The 23667-nt window shown below is 36.0% G+C and overlaps 1 protein-coding gene across 2 annotated transcripts in view; it reads left to right on the top strand.

The window, feature by feature from the left end:
- FYB1 (FYN binding protein 1) overlaps positions 1-23667 on the top strand; it is a 149869-nt gene that overhangs the window by 97785 nt on the left and 28417 nt on the right. For both annotated transcript variants that reach the window (XM_032851371.1, XM_032851370.1), the window contains 5 exons: positions 5139-5295; positions 16839-16885; positions 18984-19003; positions 19446-19480; positions 20435-20555. In XM_032851371.1, the coding sequence (XP_032707262.1) occupies positions 5139-5295; positions 16839-16885; positions 18984-19003; positions 19446-19480; positions 20435-20555 (380 nt within the window). The remainder of the gene's footprint in view (positions 1-5138; positions 5296-16838; positions 16886-18983; positions 19004-19445; positions 19481-20434; positions 20556-23667) is intronic.

Raw genomic sequence — 23667 nt, 5'->3', positions numbered from 1 at the left:
ATTACCAAAATGAAAACTTTGGAAAAAGGCAGAACTATCTGGAAGGAATTAAGAAACTTTTGTATATATCATTTAAAACACTAGACAAACCATAAGTGACTCTTAATCTCACAAAACAAACTGAGGGTTGCTGGGCAGAGGGGGGTTGGGGGGGGTTATGGACATTGGGTAGGGTATGTGCTATGGTGAGTGCTGTGAAGTGTGTAAACGTGGAGATTCACAGACCTGTACCCCTGGGGAAAAAATATATATATATATATGTTTATAAAAAATAAAATTATAAAAAAAAAAAATTTTTGAAAAAAAAACCCTGCCACCGGCCCTTTAAGATAACTTAAGAGTCAAGTACTATATTTCCTTCAAAGCTTCAGAAGATTTGGGGTTTTATTGGTTGAGGCATGGAATTGTTTTTGTTTTGTTTTGTTTTGTTTTGTTTCTTTTCATTGTTGGAGGGGTTTTTTGGTGTGAACAGCGAGAAGCAGAAGCCAAAGCAGCCCAATTACTGCATTTAGTTTGTCCATGTAAGTGGCAAAAAGATGAATACCCTTAATAAAGACGTTCTATTAGCCACTACGAAAAGGCAAACACTATTTTAAAAACAGGCGAGGGATTTGAATAGATAATACAATTAAAGCAAAACATAGTTATGAAGATGAAAAAATGGACCGCAGTGGTGCTCAGAAACATGAGAAATTAAGACAAAATGTTTTTTTCAAGAGTGCATCCCCTTTTCCTCTCAAAAAAATTGCCCCCAAATTAGGACAAAAAAAAAAAAAAAAAAAGCAAACTTCCTATTTAGGGAAACTAGGCAGCACACATAATTCCAATGCTCAGTGTATAAAATCAGAAATGGTCAAAGCAAAGCCAGGAGATACAGAGACATTCTATTCATGAGACAGCCAAAAGAACCTATGAAATTTTTAGATACAAACAATGGCATGCTGGTAAATTTTGAACTAGTTCTCTAAGGCAAACCCTGTGTATGTGTGTTATGTGTGTATCCATACATGTAATAAATTTTATTGATATAAAAGATGCACAGCATAATATATAAATAAGAACAGGCCAAACAATACTCTTTATTGAAAACTTCACAGAGCCAACTGTTATTTGTGCCAATGTCTTGTACTTATAGCCAACCTGTGGCTGCAATTAAGGAATGAGTGTAGTTCCAATCTGAGTGTTGATTACTATTTTCATTTATGTTAACAAGATGAATGTAAAACAACAAAGATATTTGTCAGAACATCACTCATTTGCCAGTGATGCGAGTAACTATTTTGCTGAGTTGTATGATAGCTTTCAGATACTGGAAAATATTTCCTGAATGTTTTATGCCATTCATCATGTAATAGTTACAGGAAAAACACACTTTTAAATTTAATCTGCATTATAAGCATTTTCTCCATCACTTTCTTAAATCTAACAATCAACAAAACAATAAAGCTGAGATTTGTAGTTCTTGTCTATTTCCAGGAGCTAAATACTCCCATTATGCCCAAGTTCAATATAGCATAATGAGGTCACAGAATGGAGAGCAAGGAAAAGATGCCAACAGTATACCATTACATAGTCTTTCCACCATTTATAGCACTTCTTACAATTTTGTATGTATTTTACTTACCTTTTGTATTGTTTTTGTTTGTTTTTTAAGATTTTATTTACTTATTTGATAGACAGAGATCACAAGTAGGCAGAGAAGCAAGGGGAGAGGGGGCCGCGGAGCAGACTCCCTGCTCAGCAGAGAGCCAGATGTGGGGCTCGATCATGACCTAGGATCATGACCTGAGCCGAAAGCAGAAGCTCAACCCACTGAGCCACCCAGGCGCCCCTACTTACATGTTTTTGATTTTTAATCTCTCTCTCCAAGTCCATAAGAGCAGAAATCTGTGTCTGTTTTTTCTCTATTGTATCCTAGTGTCTAGAACAGGACACATAAAGTAAGCATTCAATAAATATTTGTTGAATTAAAAAATAAAATGTTTAACTTACTGCATCCCAGGCATTGTCCTAAATGTTTTACATGTGTTAAGTCTAAAGTCCTCACTGCCATCCTATGAGGGAGTGCTATTATGATCTTCATTTTCCAAATGAAACCAGAAGTGACATATCCAAGACACCCAGCAGATAGGTGGTGGAGCCAGGATTTAAACTCAGGCACTTTGGCCCCAGATCTTGGACTCTTTATCACAGTGCATTCTCTCAATATATCAGAGGCCTGATGCTGGCAATAAGAAGCCTCAGAATGTCAGATGCATGGCAGACCTTATAAGCAACGAGGTCACATTAAAGCACGTGGACTGAGATGGTATACTGGAACCAATTCATTATCTGACAGGTTTGGCGTTGTAGAAAATGCTTAAAGACATTTTACGGCACTATTGGAAATTGTGGAAGTAAGAGTTCCAAAGAAAAATCTTTGCAAATGACAAAATAAGGCAATTATTAACTCCAGGAAAACAGTAAGTTGAATGAGAAAGGAAATGTAATCATAGTACACTGCTTGATTCAACAAAAAGTAACATTTACCAAGTCATGATGGTGAAAACAATGAACATGGATTTAGTCCAAAAAAAAGGTTGTGCTTTTGCTACATTGGAAAAGGAAGGGGAAGAGGGCAAAACTCTACATCTACCAAATATAAAATCAATAATTTTTTAAGCAGTAGCTATAATTACATGTGTGTGTATGTACATAAAGGTAAATGCAAAAGAAACATCTAAAATGTTGGAAGTTTTTGGTATTTGATATTGATATTTTGATAAAAATGAAATTAAAACAAAAGGTAGAATTTTTCCATAATATTATGAAAAATTCAAAGCATAATAGTGCTGATGTTAGCAAAAATATGTGAAAATCATTCTCATACACTGATGGCGCTGTCAGTTGATGTCTCTCTGTAAGACAATTTGATATTTTCTATCAAAAGCCTTAAAAAATGTTGTTTGACCCAGGATTTTCACTTAATTGAATTCATTCTAAGAAAAAACTTTAAATATGTGCAAAGACTAAGACATTTCTTATTACAGCAAAAAGGAAAGGAATTAATACAAATATTCAATATTAGAGCCATAGTGTTGTTTTTTTTAAATCATGGTGGAGCTGCCTAAAGAAAAATTGTCCCATTACTAAAAATTATATTGTAATTAGATTAACACAGAATGATATTTATGATATTGAGAAAAATAAAAATACTAGTAACAAAATAGCAAATTTTACTCTCCTGCTGTAAAAGTGTATGTTTGCACTCAAATGTTTTAAAGTACATGTAATTCAGTAGCTATTGCTGGGTGATGGGATTATGGGTGATGTGTATTTAGTTTTGCTTGTCTTTGTATTATAATCTCTGCTATATATACACGATTTATTTATGAGGTTGTTTAATACATTTCAATGTTTAGAAATCATACCTGAAACAAAATCTTCTCATTAATGATTCAAGGAAATCATTGAAAACAAGTAAGAATGTGTTACCTTTGAGAGCAGACACCTCATTGGTCTAAAATAATGAGTCCAATGAAACATCATCTACATTTTTAAAATCATAAAGAATGTAGTATTAAAGTTGATGTAGACTTCTTCACAGAATCCAGAATATTAAAACTATGGTTTACAAAAGCTTAGAAAAAGTAAAAGAAATTCTTTTTTTTTTTTACTAAGCAATTTTTCACCCATATACTCTACACTTAGATTTAACCATTGTTAAGGTTTTTCTTAACAAGAGAAGAGAAATTCCTTTTAATAGTGGGAATTAAAGATATTATCTACCTCAAAAAAGGGAATATTTATCAACATTACTAATCATCATGGAAATGCAAATCAAAAGCACAATGAGATATCACCTCACACATGTTAGGGTGGCCATTATCAAAAGACAAGAGATAGCAAATGGCCGGAAGTGGAGAAAAGGAAACACTGTATACACTGTTGGGAATGGAAACTGGCACAGCCACTATGGAAAACAGTATAGACTTTCCTCAATAAACTTTCAGTTTATTATTACCATATTACCATATGATCCAGCAATCCTACTTCTGTATAGATATCTAAAAGCAACAAAATAGTTATTCAAAGGGGTATCTCTACTCACATATTTATAACAATATTATTCACAACAGCCAAGGAATGGATATGACCTAATGGTCCTTCAACAGATGGATAAAGAAAATGTAGTAGATATATATAAAATGGAACATTATTCAGCCTTACAAAAGAAGGAAGTCATGTCATTTTTGACAATATGGATGCATCTGAGGGCATTATGCCAGTGAAAAAAACCAGAAAGCCAGACAAAGAAAAAAAAAAAAAAAACATGATTCAATGATGTGTATAATCAAAAAACAAAAAACAAAAAAAGTCCAACTCATAGAAACAAAGAGTAGAAAGATGGTTGTCAGAGACTAGGGTGAAGAAAATAAGAAGAGGTTAATCAAAGGGTATAAACTTTCAGTTATAAGATGTATAAGGTCTAAAGATCTAAAGTAAAACATGGTGACTATAGTTAATACTGTATTGTAAAGGGGCACCTGGGTGACTCAGTCGTTAATCATCTGCCTTCAGTTCAGGTCAGGATCCCAGCGTCCTGGGATCAAGCCCTGCAGCCTCCCCAGGGAGGCCTGCTTCTCCCTCTCTCACTCTCCCTGATTGTGTTCCCTCTCTTGCTGTGTCTCTTCCTGTCAAATAAATAAGTAAATTCTTAAAAAAAAAAAAAAATACTGTATTGTAGAGCTGAAATTTGTTGAGTGACTAGAACTAGAACCTTCTGGCCCTCAAAAAGATAAATATGTGAGATGGATGGATGTATTGATTAACTCAATGGAGGCAAAACCTTTCTCTCTCTCTCTCTCTCTCTCTCTATATATATATATAATATATTATATCAAATCATTGTGTTATATACTTATTTTATAATTTTGTTTGTCAATTATCCCTCAATAAATCTGAAAAAAATAAAACATTTTAAATGTCATGTTCTATGATAGTTAGAATATTAGACTCTTAAAACATTAATTTAACTTAGGATGAATCTCTTATATTTTTATATTTAAGATCCTCATTTCTACATATTTGGAATAGCCAGCTCTTGTGTTTTAAAGATTTATCTTAATTCATGGTATTTTTTTTGCTCTGCTTCTTAGGTACCAGCAAAGGCCAAACGTCTTACTCCACTGCTTCCCTACCACCACCGCCACCACCCCATCCAGTCAGCCAACCGCCTTTGCCAGCATCTCACCCAACACAACCGCCAGTCCCAAGTCTACCTCCCAGAAACATTAAACCTCCCTTAGATCTAAAGTAAGCAAAGATTATCTTGCCATTTCTTTGTCAATCTCTTCCCATAGATTTTCACACTATGCTTGGCTGAATGCTGGAGTTTCATGGTAAACTGCTGGGGCCACAAATGTGGGCAGATGGAAGGAGAAGGAATGTCTGGGCAGGCTGCTCTCAAACCCCCATATCCTTCAGCAACTATTGTTTAACTGTTTTTACAGTGGTTTTTCCCGCTGGAAGTTCATTTGAAGAAAATTTCCACTGCCTTTTTAAAATTTTGAAGCATTCTTAAGGTTAGCACTGCAATCATCTCTTCCACCATCACCATCACTGCCACCACCACCACTACCATTATCATAATCATCACCACCACCATCATCACCACCACTACCATCATTGTCATCACCACTACTATTATCATCATCACCAACACCATCATCACAAACATCACCACCACCATTATCATCATCTGTCATCAACATCACTGCCACTACCTTCACCACCATCACTACCATTATCGTAATCATCACCACCACCACCATCCTCACTGCTATCACCACCATCCCCATCATAATCATCATCACCACCATCACCACCACCACCACCATTATCATCAGCAGCAGCACCACCATCATTATCTTCACGGCCATCATTATCACCACGACCACCATCATCACCACAACCATATTTTACTGACTACTTATGATAGGCTGGAACTTTGCATATATAAGTAGAAAATTTTTTCATCACTTCACAGATGAAGAGATGGCAATTTACAGTGACTTCTCCACAACTGTACAAGAATGTAGAGTTGAAATTTGGGGCAATGTCAGTCTATGTCCAAAGCAAATGTGTGCTTTTAACTACTCTGCTAAATAACCTCCTTGAGTGGAAAAAAAAAAAAAATGCAGGTTTTCTCTCAATCTTCAGACTTTTGGCTGTGTGTTAAAAAAACTAGGAAACTTTTATTCAAGCCCACTCTAGTTTTTCTTATTTGGTGCTTTTTAGAAATGTCAAAACTGTATGGGTTGTTATGCCTGGGCTCTTTATTCATGATTTACCAGAACAGCCGGTTTATGAAAAAGCAGGCAGAAGATTGGAATAGAATAAATGTCATTTTAAAAAGACATTGGATAATGGCAAGTATAGATCCTTATGGCAAGTTAGAATAGGTCTTCCCTTTCTTCTTCTAGAAAATTGCTTTGCATCATTCTTCCTTACCACAAATAGGGTATTTGTGGATATAAGCAATATCCCAAAATATTTAGCTGCAGTTTGTTTTTCCTCCACTTCAATCCCCTACCAGACTGATGTTCTTTACATTTAAAGTATTTCATATCCATAATCCATATAAGAGAATCTGTGATTAACAGTATCTTTACATTAAAAGTACTTCATATCCATAACCTATATAGTAGAATCTATTAATATCAATATCTGATTGACAGCTTTATTTTATTGATCATGATTACAGTTTAGAGCAAGCGTTGAAAACACATGTGTCATGGGTAACCACCACTGTGTTTCACTTTCTGTGTTTATTTGAGGTATAAAGGCAGTAACTGGAAAATGTTAGAGCAGCTTTGGGGCTATTACCTTGTTTGTGGCCTGCATCCCACCTTTATGTTAACTGTGTGCCCTTATGGGCATTTGATTTTATGAATTCTAATTGAAAGACTCTAATACCCCATGATATCTTGCTACCAAATAAGAGCTTAGGCCATCTGCTTACTAACAGGTAAGTGCTAAATAAATATTTGTTTAGTTAAAATAATTAAGTAACATGTGTTCTTATATACACTTGACTTCTATAAACTGTTTTGTTTTCACATGTATTGGATTTTGTTTCTTTTCCCTAATTTTTTCCTAGTCTGATAAATTTAACCCACCAGATCATGGTCTTAGTACTTTGAATTTTATTATGTGACCCTATCCAAGCTACTGCCTTCAGTCTTATATGATTCTAGTGAGAGATTTTAATAAATACCCTGAGCATGAATCCCTGAAAATTTATAAGACATAAAGACTGATCATTGTTTGATTGAAGAAACTGTAGAGAGGAGGAGTGTTTGGCACTATTCCTGCTGTATGAGAAGTCCCCAAGACCACCATATGTTTGCGGATTCATTTAAAGGACACACAGGACCCAGTGTTTAGTTAAGATGGCTAAGATTTATCACAGTGACGCTGTCCTTTTATGCCTAGAAGGGACACACTGAGAATGTTCCTTTCTCTGGCTCTGGAAATGTGTAATGTTGCTTCCCAGGGAAGCCCTATAGGGGGTTTGTTCAAGTTTTTATTGAGAGCTGGTCACATAAGCATCTTCAGCCTAACCACTACCAAAATACCAGACTTCTAGAAGGAAAGCAGGTTTTCACCACAAGTTGTGTGGTTTATAGAGTCTAGGGCACAGCAAGGCATTCTTATCAATTAGTCAACTTTAAATCAGTGTAGGGAATTTTTTAGAAGTGGAGTTCTCAGATGTAAACCAAGGGCCAATCTTAGTGTCAGAGTCTTCTAAAATTAGCACCTTAGGCCTACTGTATTATCCCTTTTCTGCAAGCCTACTCCCCAAAATCCATTACGATATGGTGGTAAATAAAAAAATTTTAGATGGAGGAAAGAATTTCAAGAACAGATGTATAACCTGTAATGCACATTCATAAGGATGCTGGTGAATTTCTCAGCTTTTCAGTGAATTGTTGCAAAGTTGAAAAGGGTCTTCCAACCAACTAGGCCCAAACTCTTACTTGTAACATTATTTTCATCAGAAAGTGGCAAAATCCACCAATTGTAATACACTTTACCTCATCCCTATTTCCATCTTATTAAGGACTCGTAATTAGAAAGTCAGATTCTCCTAAGAGTTCCTGACTCTACAAAATGTGTAAATTCTCAGAAGAACATAAAAAGATACAAGTCTTCTTGAATTTTATATTGCATAGACGATAATTACAGAATCTGAAAGTCAATTGTCTGATGGAAAGAAAAGAGGAATGAAAGCTAGGGGACATCTACAATTTTTTTTTTAAGTAAAAATGTGGTGTATAGTGAAAGACTTTCAGTCTCCCATCAGAAAGCTCAAGGAAATTCCAAAATGAAGAAATAGCTGGATTAGAAACTTTATCGCAAGTAGGGGAAGCCATGTAAGACACAAAAGAGAAACAAGAGCAAAATGACGCTTGTTATTTAGGCTCAAAAGTTTATATTTCATGTGAGAGGGAAATTTATGGAGTAAACTTTAAGCACAATTGTGAGATATGGGTGTTCCTGTGTTTATCCTCATGCCATCACCCTTCAAAACACATGCATGGGTGTTTTCCACATGTTCCCTCTGCCAGCTTGCAAATGCCTTTCCTCCCCTCTCTGGTCAGAGGCTACTCTCAGGTCGAGCTCTACCAGATTTTTTTTTTTTACATTCACTCAAGAATTGTGTTTTTGAGCCACTACTTTGTGTTGTTGTAATAGTAGTTCAGGAAATATCAGTAAACACAATAAAGATCCTTGCCCACCTAAAACAGGGGGCAAGAGACCCAATGAATAAAAATAATAAACAGGTAAAGAAGAGAGTATGGTGGGAAATACTAAGTAGGAGAAAAGAGGGCAGAGTTAGGTGATGTAGTAGGAGGGTGGGGTTGGGGACAGGGTGTTGCAGCTTTAAGAAAGGGGAGGGCAACTCCCTTTATAGGCAGTTATACTTAAGAAGACTCACGGAAGTGAGGGAGTTAAGGTTGCAGATGTCTTAAGCAAGACCATTCGGGGCAGAGAGAACAGATAGAACAAATGCCTAGAATGTTCAGGGACTAGGAATGGGGTAACAGCTACCAGAGTAGAGTGAGCAAGGGAAGGAATAGCAGGAAAAGATTGAGCTCACACAGGGTCTTGCCGGTCATAGTCGAGACTGTATCTCCTCGGTGAAAGGGTAGCCACTAAAAAAAGGTTGAGCACAGCAGCGATGTTATGACTTCTGTTTTATCGAGATCACCTGAACAGCTACATGAAAATAGACAGTAGGCAAATATTGAAACAGGGAAACTAGTCAGGGGGATAATGCAGAAATGCAAGCATGGTATACAGGTGGCTCTAACCAAGATGGTGGCAGTGGAGGTGGAGAGAAGCATCCAGACTCTGAATACACTTTGAAGGTAGAGACAACAGAATTTGGATTTGAGGTATGAAGAGAAACAGAGATCAAAGATGGCTCCAGGGCTTCTGGCTTGAGCGACTATAACATAAGGATGATGTTTCCTTCAACTGAAATGGGAGAGGATGACGGTGAGCAAATTTGGGGCCTGAGAAGATCAGGAAGACATGGCTATGTTGAGCCTGAGGTGTCTTTTAAACATCTAAGTGGGGATATTGAGGCAGCAATATTCACTTCAGGAGTGAAGAGTCTGGGAGAGAGTTCTGGTTTTAACATATAAATTTGGGAGTCAGAGGCCTGTATTCTCCACTAAGAATCATGAAACTGTTACAATCACCAAGGAAGTGAGTATAAATAGAAAGAAGAACCGAGCCCTGGGATACTCCAACTCTACGAGGCCTGGGAGAAGAAAAATGAACAGAGAGTAAAAAGGAACAAGCAATAAAATAGGAAGAAAACAAGAGTGTGGTGTCCTGGAAGCCAAGGAAAGATCGTATTCCCCAGGAAAAGGTAGTGATAACTGTGTCCGATGCTGCTGAAGGCCAAATAAGAGAGGTCATGGGGGTGGTCATGTGGAGGTCATGGGGGTGAGAATTCCTGGGCTTGGGAAGCAAGCCTGACTGAAACAGCGTTAGAGGAGCAGGAAAGGAGAAGAACGGGAAAAAGTGATTATAGACAACTCTTCCAAGGAGAAGTGGGGGCAGTAACTGGGGGAAAAATGGAATAGAGATTTTGGGTTTTTTTAAGATGGAAGAAATAACACTATGTTTGTATGCCAGGGAGAGAAATCCAGTGAAGAAGGGAAAATTATAATGGTGGTGAGGGGAGAATTCCTGCAACAAGGACTTGAGTGAGTGGGAAGTCGTGTTCAGGTGAGGGACTGGCTTCCTAAAGGAATAAATAACTGAAAGGTTTACAGTCTTCCTGAGGGTGTAGAGTCCGTATTGCTTGTGGCAAGAAAGTGAATTTTTAATTGGTATCAGGGAAGGAATTTCAGGAGATAGGGTGGCCTCCCTAGTAGTCAGATATAATGACATCATTCAGATCAGGATGCCTTAAAAAGGTAAAAGGTTGGAGGCCGAGGAGAATTAGAAATAATAACCGTCTTAAAGTGGCTGAGGCCAGAGTTCTTTTATTTTAAATTGTACTGCTTCCCCACCTAGTGGTCAGAAGTCACTAGTTACGTTTTCTACTGCGTTACTCAGACATCAGACATCGGAAGAGAAACTGAAACGCGTCGAAGAGTTTATCACTATTAGTGTTGAGATCAACATCCTTCTCGGTATAACATGTTTCTTGGCACCACCTTTAAAAATTAATTATAATTTTAACCGTATAACTGATTTTTCAAAGGAAAACAGAACCAATGGTTGAATATTTTGGTGTACAAAACAAACTCCATGATTATTAATAGTAATGAGACAGGAAAAGTGAAGTAATAAGAAATAATAAATACTGGGAAATGACTAAGGTTGGAAAAGAGAAAAGTGGAACGGTTCTTACCATGAGGTCATTCACAGTCAGCTTCAGATTCTGGGGGGCTCTCGAATTAGAGGAAAAGTAAGAATTAACCATTAAAATGCTCTTATTCATTAGAAGTGCTTAACGTTGTCTGGAATTTGAGACCTGCCATATCTGATGCTCACTCCCGAGTGGCCTTACCTAACTCCATTTGGAAAAACATTGGCTGAAACAAGTTTCATAGGTCCTCCTGCATTCAATACAGGAAGACATGTTCCCGAGAAAAGTTCACAGAAAAGTCATAAGATTCTATTCTCAGCAACAGTAGGTATAGAACCAAGTTTCGTGGGACGCTTAGAGCCGCCCTTCTTTAAAAAACAAAAACAAAATATAACCCGGACAGTTAAAGTTATAAATAACAAAGAAGATATAAAGGTCAATAGCTTTACATCATTAAAAGTCAGGAAACAGAGCACTAATAGCTTTCTAAAAATGGCAGTCGTAATATTGAGTTGAGTTTGCCTTCCCTATGTAATTCTGCACACCACCGTGTAAAAACAAAGAACTGGTGAAAAGTCCTCCTAAGCAGGCACCCTGTTCTCAAAACTGATAAGCTTCTTTTTCTTCTCCTTGACCTGCTCCCTCTGCTTAGGTCTGTGTGACACGTGATTGGTTTCATAGCTTGCCTATATCTTTTTCTCAATGCCTGCAACACGTTTTTGTTTTTGTTTTTGTTTTTGTTTTTTAATAACTGGTGACAGTTTAATCTCAGTTTATTATGACGCTCACCTATTTTTCTTCCTCATGTTTTCCCTGTTATTCTTCACTATCATTCTTACATCATTTCATATTTATTGAATGTTTTCATGTTATATATGGTGAATTTGGAGTTCTAAAAGTAAACTAAGATTTATATGCTCTCATGTTGGGTCCATGAATCAATGTATGCATGTAAACATTATCTACAAGCAATACATGTTTCTCTATAAACATGCAGCCACATATGTATGTATGTGCTATGCAGATACTCTCCATTCTGCAATTATTTTTTATTCTTTCAAGTGTTTTAGGAAGTAGGGGCTCCTGGATGGCTCAGTGGGTTAAGCCTCTGCCTTCGGCTCAGGTCATGATCTCAGGTTCCTGAGATGGAGCCCTGCATCGGGCTCTTTGCTCAGCAGGGAGCCTGCTTCCCTCTCTCTCTCTCTGCCTGCTTCTCTGCCTACTTGTGATCTCTCTCTGTCAAATAAATAAATAAAATATTTTTTTAAAAAAAGTTTTTAGGAAGTAAACTACAAGTCTGGTAGTCTTTTTGACTAACATTCTTTTTCAAAAATGACCATAAACAAGTCACTTCAGTAACAAACGTTAATTTAGTTTCTTATGCTGGGACATAATTAATTCATCTAAAAAAAATCAAAGCCCTATACATGACTGGAATTATCCTAATAGCTTTCTAAAAATGACAGTCATAATAACAAATTAACTAACAAAGTGACAGTCTCTTTCTCATAGTCTCGTAGTAGGAAGGGAGCCCTGCGGCAATTACTCTGTAATTACAGTGATACAGAATAATCACTATAATGGAGCAAAGTATGACACATAGAAGCAGCAACTGCATGGGCCTGGGGTGTTGGAGATGACTTCACAGAGAACGGAGTGTTTCAGGAGAGGCTTAAAAGATTAAGAAGGGTCACAAACGGGATGTGATCAGGAGAAAGATGATTCTAGGAAAGGAAAACACAGTGGGCTAGGCATGGAGGAAGAAGAAACAAGAGTGTTCAGGGAGTGAGTCAATATTAATATGTGAAAAAAAGATGATACAAAAAAATGATATAAGAGGATATACAAAAAATAAAACTGTAAAAGAACAGGACTGAGGGGCACCTGGGTGGCTTGGTTGGTTAAGCATCTGCCTTCGGCTCAGGTCAGAGTCCTAGGGTTGAGTCCCGCATCGGGTTCCTTGCTCAGTGAGGAGCCTGTTTCTCCCTTCGCTTGCTTATGCTCTCTCTCTCTCCCTTCCTCCCTCTCTCTCTCTCTGACAAATAAATAAATAAAATCTTAAAAAAAAAAAAAAGGAACAGGACTGGTCATAAGAACCTTGCATACCATGAAACAGGCTGTATATTTTATTCTGTAGGATGTCAGTTTATTTGACATCTAAGGTATTTACATCTTGTGTTTTTAATTAATATGTAATTTACTTAAGTTAGTAATGCAGAGGCCTAATTTATTTAAGTACTCAAATTCACATAACTTGCTATCTTATTTATACATCTATTAATTTTTATTGAAATAAGAATAGTTATTGTCAGTGGGATCTTTGATTAATGATGGGACAATATTCAGGTTAAATTCTTTTAAATGGATAGTTACATTTAAAATTTAGTTTTAATTACCCCTTCCATGTTTTACATTGCCTCTGTAAATCTGCATGTTGAATTTTTTAAGTATTTCAAAAAGCTGACTGAACAGTAACTGCGCTAAGCAAAATCTTCCCCAAAACTTAAATGAGTCGCAAATCTATCAAAACATGTCCAGTTCTCTTAAATATTCCAATTGTATCTTCAATAAGATTCTTCTTATACCTCTTAAGAAGCACATTTATTTTGAAAATTTTTTTTAAAGTCAGAAAGAATAGTGTTATGAACCTCCATGTCCCCTACACAAACTTCAACAATTATAAACTCATTGCCAATCTTGTTTCATCAGTACCCCCACACACATCCCTCTTTCATATTATTTTCATACTAATACCACATAATTCTATTCATGAATATTTTAGTAAGTATCCCTAAAAATTAGAGTCTATATATTAATATAAAAGTCAAGTCAAGTTTTCAATTGTCAATGTTCAAATTTTCAATTGTCTTTTTTTTAAGTTTGTTTGAATAAGAATCCATATAAAGTCTACATATTTTCATTGGCTTATACATCTGCAATTCTCTTTCAAGCTATAACCCTACTCTCTCACTTTATTTATTTGTTTATTGCAATTTATTTGTGGAAGAAATCAAGTTGTTTGTGGGCATTGTAGTTAACCACAGCCTGGACTTTGCTGAGTGCTTCCCTATAGTACAGCTACGTGTTCCTCTTTCCTCTGTATTTCCTGTAAATTGGTAGTTGGAGGTGGAGGTGACTTAACCAAATTTAGTTCTAGTTGTTTTGGTAAGACTACTTCGTAGGTGATGGTATATTCTTTTATCAGAAGTCTGTAATGTCAGGTTGAATCTCCTTTTTTGATGTGAACGGCCTTTGAGTCTCAACATTAACACAGAGAATATATACTTTTCAACTAAACCAAAAAGTCTAACAAACTTTAAATTAGTTTGACATATCTAACTGAATATTTGCTAATGTAACACATCTCTTAAATATTATAAATACTTAAAATATTGAACATAAGTATACTTTCCCAATGATGGTAAAACTTTTTTCACAAATTTTTGTACCATGGGTTTGACTTCCTTCATCATTTCTGTATTTAACTCCAAATCTCTCAAGAACTAAAAAGATTTACTGAGGGATGTAAGTGTCTTTTTCTAACCAAGATAATGAGTTGATTAATTGAGCTTTTACACTTACCTAAATTAAAAGCTAAAGAATATATAGGTTAAATTTTAACATTTCAAATTTGTTTAGAAATAAGTTTATTGGATCAACAATTGATGACCACATATGCTTACCATCCCAGATGGAGACTAAAGCATGTATGTCTATGACAGTTCTTCCTGAGCCACAAGTGTACCCACTGAGGTTTTTTTGTTTGTTTGTTTTGTTTGTTTTTTGTTTTTTGGGTTTTTTTTTTAGTCTAAGGAATAACAAGGCACTTCCAGCCTACATTCTTCAAATAGGGTTAATTTTGCAACCAACATCTCTTGGGTTTAAGTAGCAGTCTTTCCTAATTCTTTAAGTGGTTTGAGTAGTGAACATGAGAGTGATATAATCATATTTTGCATTAGAGAGATCATTTTAGCAGCAATGTGGAGAAGGGATTGTAAGGGGAGAAGAGGGAGAACAATGCTCATCACTAGGAGATGGGGCAGATGGCTACTGCAAGAGTCCATGTTAGTGATAATATAATTCTGTCCTTGTGCCTATCAGGAAAGAGGAGAGTGATGGAGGGAGGAAGTGAATTATAGGAGACATTAAATATATGGAACTGACAGAGCATGATTAATTTAATGTGGAACTGAAGAAGAGTGAGGAACAAGGATGACTTTGAGGCTTAGGTGGATATGGAACTGTGGTATCATTCACTAAGATAAGAAACTTAATTGGAAAAGCATGTTTATGCTTGGATAAAAGAGGAAGCCTCAGTTTCTATGATATTAATATAGAACTGGTTGTGGGACATTCAAGTAAAGATGTGTATATATAAATCTGAAACTCCAAAGAGTGGCCTGCACTGGAGATGTCAATGGAAATCACCAACACTAAGAGAAAAACTGAAGCTGTGGGCATATATGAGACCATTCAGGGACAGATATAGAGTGGAAAAAGGCAGTCAAGCCAAGACCAGAACACAAAGGAACATCATCACTTAAAGGAGAAGTCAAAGGGAAATAAGCCCGCCAAGGAAATTGTGGGATGGTGGTCAGAAATAAGCCAGGAGAGATTTCTTACAGAAACAAAGGAGACTCTAGGAAGGCTAAATGTCCAATACTGTTAAGGGCCACAAAATAGTCATGTAACATGGAAGCTAAGAGGTGTCTAGTGTATTTGGTAAGTCCTTTAAGAGTAGTTTCAGCAAAGAACTGGCAATAGAAGCCAGAGTATAGTTAAGAAGAATTGAGTGAAAGGAAAAGAAGTCAAGTCTGTGAGCACAGACAGCCTTCTCCGCTTTGGCTGGGAAAAGGAGGACTATCTGTGGTAATGTGGAGGATTTAGAAAGGTAAAGAGAAGAGTTTGGCTTTTATGAATGAGAGTAGTTGGGCTAGGAGAGAAAAAAAAATGTGAGATACTTAGGAATGGGAAGTTAAAGAAGAGGAGTAATAATAATATATATAATATGGTGACAAACAAAAGAAGAAGAGAAGGGGGATAAAACATTGATAATTTAGATAGAATTCAGAACACAGGTGGAAGGAACTTTGATAGAAGGTCAGGATAAGTTTGGGTTAAAGGAATATATTTTCTTAAGAGAGTTCCCATCCAATAACTGCTATTTTATCAGTGAAATAAGAAACAAGGGCATCTTATTATAGGGGAGAGGAGAGGGACAGGAGGTTTGTAGAAAGTAGTGAAGGTGTTAAATAGCCATTGGGAAGGATGATGGGAGAGAAGATTCACTAGGAAAAGGTAAATGAGATTATAGAATAGTGTTGAGGTTAAAGCTGAGATTAAATGTCATTTGTAATTTCCAGAATCAGTGAAATAGCAATTTTTTCCCAGCTATGTTAATCAACTTGAGGAGAAAAATAGAAAATATAGATGTTGCATCAATCATTAGGGATTTGTGGAGCCCAGGTATTGATAACTGTTAAGAGCAGCTGGAGTAAAGCGGTTTGGAATGAAGCACCTTGGAGTCCAAGCCACAAATGGCAGGAAAAAAGCCAGGTAGAGAACATCTGGAAAGAAGGAATCAAGGTTTAGAACTAATTCTCTTTGGTATCTAGATCATAAAACCAATCAAATGCCTTCAGAATCCTGGAATTGAAGCATTGATATACTGCCATTTTAACAGAAAATATATTACTGCCCTGAAGCAATGAATTACTCTTATGTGTCTGCTATGAAGAGCCAGAACTGTCCTCAAGGTCCCTGATTATCCATGTTTTTGCCTCAGTAGCAGCATCAATATGAGCCTATGGCCCATTCTAACAACTTCTGAAGTCACAAATCAGAGCAGAGATTAAAGAAAAAAGAATAATTTAAAAATGATCCTTTTATTCTTTTTCATTTTTCATTGTACGATGAGCCTCTATTTGCTCCATTTTTATTTTCTCTTCTTTCCTGCTTTCAGAAGCCCTGTAAATCAAGAAAATCAAGATGGTGTGATGCACTCTGATGGTAAGGGGCAAAAGATGTTTTATTTATTTGTTAACTCAGGTACAGAAATCTGAGTTAATCATTCTGATAGGGTCACTATTGGTCTGTTGTCCTCACTGGTCCTTGCAAGGTGCCTCTCCTGTTTTACTTATGTATGTATTCTCTTTTATCTCCATGACCCACTCACTCCTTTCTCTTCATTTCCAACCAGAGACAAGTATTCTAATACATTTAATGTGTGTGTGTCTGCTTATACATATTCTTTGCATACTCTTATAAGTATGTATATATTTCAATTTACATAAACAGTACATTATATCTCACTCTACTCTTTTTTTTTATACTCAGCATTATGTGTTTTAGGGGACCCACCCATGTTGTTATATGTGTATTTAATTTATTAACTACTTCACAGTACCCCACAGTATGTATCCTATGCATCTGCTCTTTACTTCCAATTCCCTAGTACTTATAAATAATAATTCAGTGTGTGTTCTTGTCCATATTCCCATATGGACCTCTGAGACACTTTCTTTAAAGTATATATCCAGTAGTGGAATGGCTGTTTGTAAGCTATGAAATATTCATTTTGACTGATTAGGACTAGAGTATTCTCCAGGAAATCTGCATCTCTGTGTACTCCCATCAGCAGGGCATGAAAATTCCAAGATGCCTACCTTTCACCAATGCCTGGTATTATTCAGCTTTCCAATTTCAAGTCTTATATGTATAAAATGATATCTCACTTTATTTTCCTATTTCTGCTTCTACTGGGTCTGAGTACTTAGTTTGTGTATTGGCCTTTGCAGTTTCCTCTTCTGTAACTTGCCAGTTCATATCTTTTGACCACCTTTGTTTCAGAGTTGATATCTTTCTGGTTGACTTGCAGGAGTTTGTGTATATTTCAGATATTAATCACAGTCAGATGCAGACACTGCCACTATCTTCTCTCATCCTGTCCATTGTCTGTTACCCCGAGCTGCCCCTCACCGAACAGAAATGAATTTTGATATAATCAAATTAATTATTACATTGTAACTTGTGTTTTAAAGTTTTAGTTAAGAAGTCCTATCCCTAAAAAATAAAAATATCTGTTTTCTTCTATGAATTTCATCCCTTAAATCTGAGTCTTTGATGTCTTTGTAGTCCACCTTTGAGGAGTTAGCAGAAACCCAGATTTATTGCCTCATTTAAGGAACTAGTTTTCTCATTAACATACTTTGAAACCCATAATTTTCTCAATATTTTATAATGCCACCTTTATACTACATCATGCGTCTATGTATGTATACCTGTGTATTTGTGTGTGTAATAACTGTGTATATAAGAGTGTATGTAAATTCATGCATCTTTCTCTGAGCCCTCTGCTCTATTCCACTGGTCTATGTGTTCTATACCAACACCATACTGTTTTTATTATTATTACTCTAGATTATGTCTTCATATTGAATAATTATTTGATATCACTAAACACTTGAATAGTAAGGTATCTTTTTTTAGAGAGAGAAAGAATGAGGGTGAGCCAGGGAGAAGGGCAAAGGGAGAAAGAGAGAGAGAATCTTAAGCTTAAGCCCCACATTGGGCCCAGCTTGGAGCCCAGTGTGGGACTCAATCTCACAACCCTGAGATCATGACCTGAGCTGAAACCAAGAGTAGGCCGCTTAACCAACTAAGCCACCCAGGTGCCTCAGTAAAGTATCTTCAAAAAAAAAAACCTAAGTAACTAGATTTGCTTGCTACATAAATCTAAGTCCTTGGGAATAAGTAAGTCAAAACGTGCGAACTATTCATTTTCTGACAATCTTTCGTTCCACACAAGGCCGTAAAACCATATGTGTATGCCTTTCATAAAGAGGATAAAAAGTCTTCATTATTTTTTGCCCTTTGCATTATTTTATGAAAGCCAGTGAGATGATTTTATGGCTAAATTTACAAGTATTGAAAAGGCCATAGTAAAGATCTAAGCCGCATGTTCTATTTCATACTTACATACCTTTGATAAAGCATAACTTCTGTTAAATTATGAACTGTTTTGAATATATTATGTCTAGAAATTCTGTACTAAAGTGCTTTTTAATTAAAGTATATTAAATTTTACTCTTTTTTTTAAACCTTTTAGGTCCTGGAAATCTAGATGAGGTCAGTTTTTTTTTTTTTCCCATTCTGATATCATACAACTTCACTCAAATACTTAACATGATTCATGTTCTATTGACATAAACCAACGAATGAAAACTGTTATGAGTAATAATGATATTTTTCAATTTATAATATTACTTCATCTAAAATGCTTGAGACATTAGACACCAATCATTACACTGACTCACAGGATTTTTGTAACACTGCGCATAAACTTAAGTCTGGCTAGACATCTGAATTATATAGCAGAATATAAAATTAGATCTTTTTGTGCTAACTTTTCCAATCTATCTCTTGAAAGGAAAAGAAAATATTTGACACAAGACAAACTTATATACACTTAAATTTATGCTTGTTTTACTAAGCATTTGATTGATGTAATGTGTGTATGTTCCCTTTTTGAGTAATTAAAATTAATCATTATTAATGTTTTCCTTGACAGGAACAAGACAGTGAAGGAGAAACATATGAAGACATGTATGAGTTTTATTTTTTACCATGATTTCATCCATCTGAAATGAATATTATGATTTCTGTGAGGGAGAATGGATGGATATTGAACACAAAGGGGGGAAAGCTTTATTGTTCAAATAACTGACATATAATGATAACCTTTATTTCAATACAAAGGACTAAAGATTCTTTATTTGTCTAAGAATTTTATGGAGGACTCTTAAAAATGTTCTTCTGTGAGAGGCCAGAGACCCACAGCTACTGGAAAGATCTCAGACCAGGAATCTCTGAGGCAGGAATCTAGACTTCTTGCTCACAGTGTGTCCTTGGGCAAATGAATTTATCTATTTATTATAACTTCCCCACCTAGACAGTGCTTCCCCTCACAAGGTGCTATGAGAAATAATTTACCACAGCACCAGATGGCAAAGTTTCAACCTGCTGAAGCAGAAAGATGTTAAAAATAGTTCCAAAATGGGTTTCTGGATGGGCCAGGACTAAGAAATTTCTTGGAAAGTAAGGGAAAGAAGAAATAAATATGTGAATTTATTTTATCTTTTTTTTAATTCAAATATCTTAATTTTCTCTACCTGGTTCTGGTACAGCCACTTCTAATGACAGTTTCTGAACTAAGCTTTGCATGTGTATACCCTGTACCTGTGAGTGCCTGAGAAAGAGAAATTAATTATATTCATACCTATATGCAGCAAGATCAGAACCTTTATCGGGCATCTCTCCCACTGGCTAGCAAAGGTTATGAGGGGAAGCAGAGCCTTTGGAAGGTATCCTCATTTGCATGTTCCTACTGGATTTCAGAACAGTCTCACACACCCAGGAATTTTGACAACCGTTGGCTTCTTACCTTCATCTCTACTATCAGATACTGTCTTCTGTTGTGGGGAGAAACCTCTGGATACCTGAGCAATGATACATCAATGTTCGTAAATGCTGAAACAACGTAACAATTTGTATCCACAGAGAAGCATCCAAAGAAAGAGAGAAAAAAAAAGAGAAGGAGGAAAAGAAGAGATTAGAGTTGGAGAAAAAGGAACAGAAGGAGCGAGAAAAGAAAGAACAAGAAATAAAGAAGAAATTTAAAGTAAGAGCTTGCTTGCCAATGGGTTAAAAAAAAAAAGAGTAATCTCTTTTTATAACTTTCATACAAAAGGGGCAGCATTCTTGAAAACTTACATGGTGGGAGAATTACTTAATTGTTGTTTCCTTAAAAAGTAACTACATTCATAACAGTAATTATTTTGCCCAATATACTCTCTTATCTCTGCACTAAAAATGTAATAGGATAAAGCCCAAATAAAATATGGTGCCTTAGAATTAGTGGGCACCTAGGAAATTTTATGGTAATTTAGTGAATGAATACTCAGTTGCTCAAACCCATCTTTGCTCTCATCATTTCACGTTTGATCCTGACCAACTTATGCTATGAGCTCGGAGCCCACACACAGATATCCCTGTGGCAAGCATCACAATGGTGCAAGGGACACAAATGTGTCTGGATGACCCAGACCTGTCTCAGAATAAAGTTGCTATAACTACTCTAAATGCTGGTGTCTAGACCTGACTTATATTTTGGCCTTTATTTTTAACTTAGGTACATGTTGACTTCTGACACCCACTCTTTCTTGTCCCTCTTTTTCCACCTGGATTTCTGACCTCTCTCTTCTCTGATCTCTGATTTCTAATTGTATGACTCCTATTACTACCACCAATGCTATACTGGCAGGCTGTCCTCTCTTGGATATACCATCTTTGATGACATGCGCCATCAGGCACAGGTCTGGTGTGTTAGCTATCTTTAAGGTGATTATATGAATTAGAGAACTATTCTTCATGATGAAAAGGATTCATGTCAAGATTCCTTTAAATATTTAATTCCTCTGGAACATTTAATGTATCATTTGAATTATAAAAATTTGATTTCTATATAACTCCCCAGTGTATTTATTGTATTAAAACAAAGTTTCAACAGCATGGTACAGGAAAAAAAAATAAAGCTTAGAGTCAATTGGACAGATGTGGATTTAAATTCCAGCTGCCCATGTGAGTTATGTGATTGTGGGCATATTATTAAATTTCTCTACACCTCAGATTCATATTCTTTTGTTTTGTTTTGTTTTTATTTTTTAAAGTAAGAATAAATGATACCTCTCTGGGAAGTTTCTTGTGGAATTAATTAAAATAATGTACATAAGACACTCTATCTGCTAGGGTTCTCATTAAATTTTGAAAAAGCTTACTATATATAAGTAAAATTAAGATTAAAGCATGACTATTAAGACATTTTACTCATACAGATATATGGGTACCAATGTTCATATTTTTCAAATGATAAATATGAAAAATTAGTTTCTTAAAAGTCTTCATAACACTCTTCTGTGAAGGGACTTTGGAATTTTGAAGGAATTCTTATGTTTCTTTTGGAGAAATCAATTTTGCATTATTTCAGTCATTCATTCAAATGATTTTTAGTCAGAAAAAAATAGGGTATAGAAATCTTACCACTAAATATGAACTCAAAGTTTGTGAGGACTAGGACTTAACAAGCTGTATTCCTTCCACAAAAATAAAAGATTAAAAGTTAGAAGATGTGGGGTACCTGGGTGGCTCAGTGGGTTAAGCCTCTGCCTTCAGATCAGGTCATGATCCCAGGGTCCTGGGATCGAGCCCCACATCGGGCTCTCTGCTCAGCAGGGAGCCTGCTTCCCCCTCTCTCTCTGCCTGCCTCTCTGCCTACTTGTGATCTCTGTCTGTCAAATAAATGAATAAAATCTTAAAAAAAAAAAGTTAGAAGATATTACAATTAAAGAAAATAGGAAGAAAGAGTATTTCTGAGTATCCATTCACTCAAAATTAAGTCTCTAGCATAAAATATTTCATGCTTTCAGCTTCTGAAATTCAGATGCATCTTAACATCACTGGCCTATCATAATTAAGTTTTTTCTCTCTTAGTGGTACATAATTGATGATATGTCACAATTCATAACATCATGAGTTCAATAACATGAGGCAGAACTTCAAAAATCGCAATGCATATTTGCATATCAAAAGGTCCAAAACATTATGTTGAAAAAGATAAAAATTTAGGACTAGGAAATTAGGAGTTCAGGATTCATGTTCTCAACCGGAATACAGTAGTTCCTCTTATTCACAGGTGATACATTCCCAGACCCCCAGTGGATGCCTGAAAATGTGGATAGTACTGAACACTATATATACTATTTTTTCCTTTACATATATACCTATGATGAAGTTTAATTTATAAATAAGGTCCAGTAAGAGACTAATAATAACTAATAATAAAATAGAACAATTATAGCACTGTATTGTAATAAAAGTTATTGAATGTGATCTGTCATTCTCACAATATCTTATTGTACTGTACTCATCTATCTTAAGATGCTGTGAGATGATAAAATTCCTATGTGATGAGATGAAATGGAGTGAATGACCTTAGCGTTGTGACATAGCATTAGGATCCTCTTGATCTGACAATAGGTCAGAGGAGAATCATCTGTTTCTAGACCACAGTTGACCATGGCTAGCTAAAACCCCAGAAAATGTAACCACAGATCGGGGGGGGGGGGGGGTTCTATATTCTCCTGCTATGAAGAAACCACGGTACTATCCAGGATATTTATTTCCAAAACTTCACATAATATTTATTTGCTATTTTTCTTATTTATAAAGCTATTTCTGAAATGTTATCTTATTTATAGCAGGTAATGTCTACTCTAAGTTTACAGATAGACAACACCACAAAGTTGGGGGGATAAAAAAAGGAAAGAAAGAAAATGCTTTTCCCACAATTACTACCCACCACCACCACCTTCCCACCCCTTTGCTGTTTGAAGTCTGAAGAGAACCATCGGAATAACTACACCATGTGAAGATGGGAAAAAAACCTCCATCTACCCAGCAGACCACCAGCAAACCCCGTAAACCCCATAGCACCCAGCACATATTGTCACACATAAGTGGTATTCAGTTATTAGTGGCTTCTTCTGTAAGCCTTTCACAGGCTTCTAAGATCAACAGATCACTACCTCTCTCTTTTGGACCCCAAGCATATGTTAACCTGTTCCTTGTGGGTCCTGCCTCACCTCTATGATACCCCCCCCCCCCGCCCCTCTTAAAAGAACATTCATTGGGTATGACATTCATCCCCAGTTTATGTAAATGTTGTAAATAGGCTG

The sequence above is a fragment of the Lontra canadensis genome, unplaced genomic scaffold, assembly GCF_010015895.1.
Source record: "Lontra canadensis isolate GAN:19392208 unplaced genomic scaffold, GSC_riverotter_1.0 scaffold5, whole genome shotgun sequence".
Lineage (NCBI taxonomy): Eukaryota > Metazoa > Chordata > Mammalia > Carnivora > Mustelidae > Lontra > Lontra canadensis.
The sequence above is the reverse complement of the archived record's forward strand: the minus strand, read 5'-3'. Positions and strand labels throughout refer to the sequence as shown.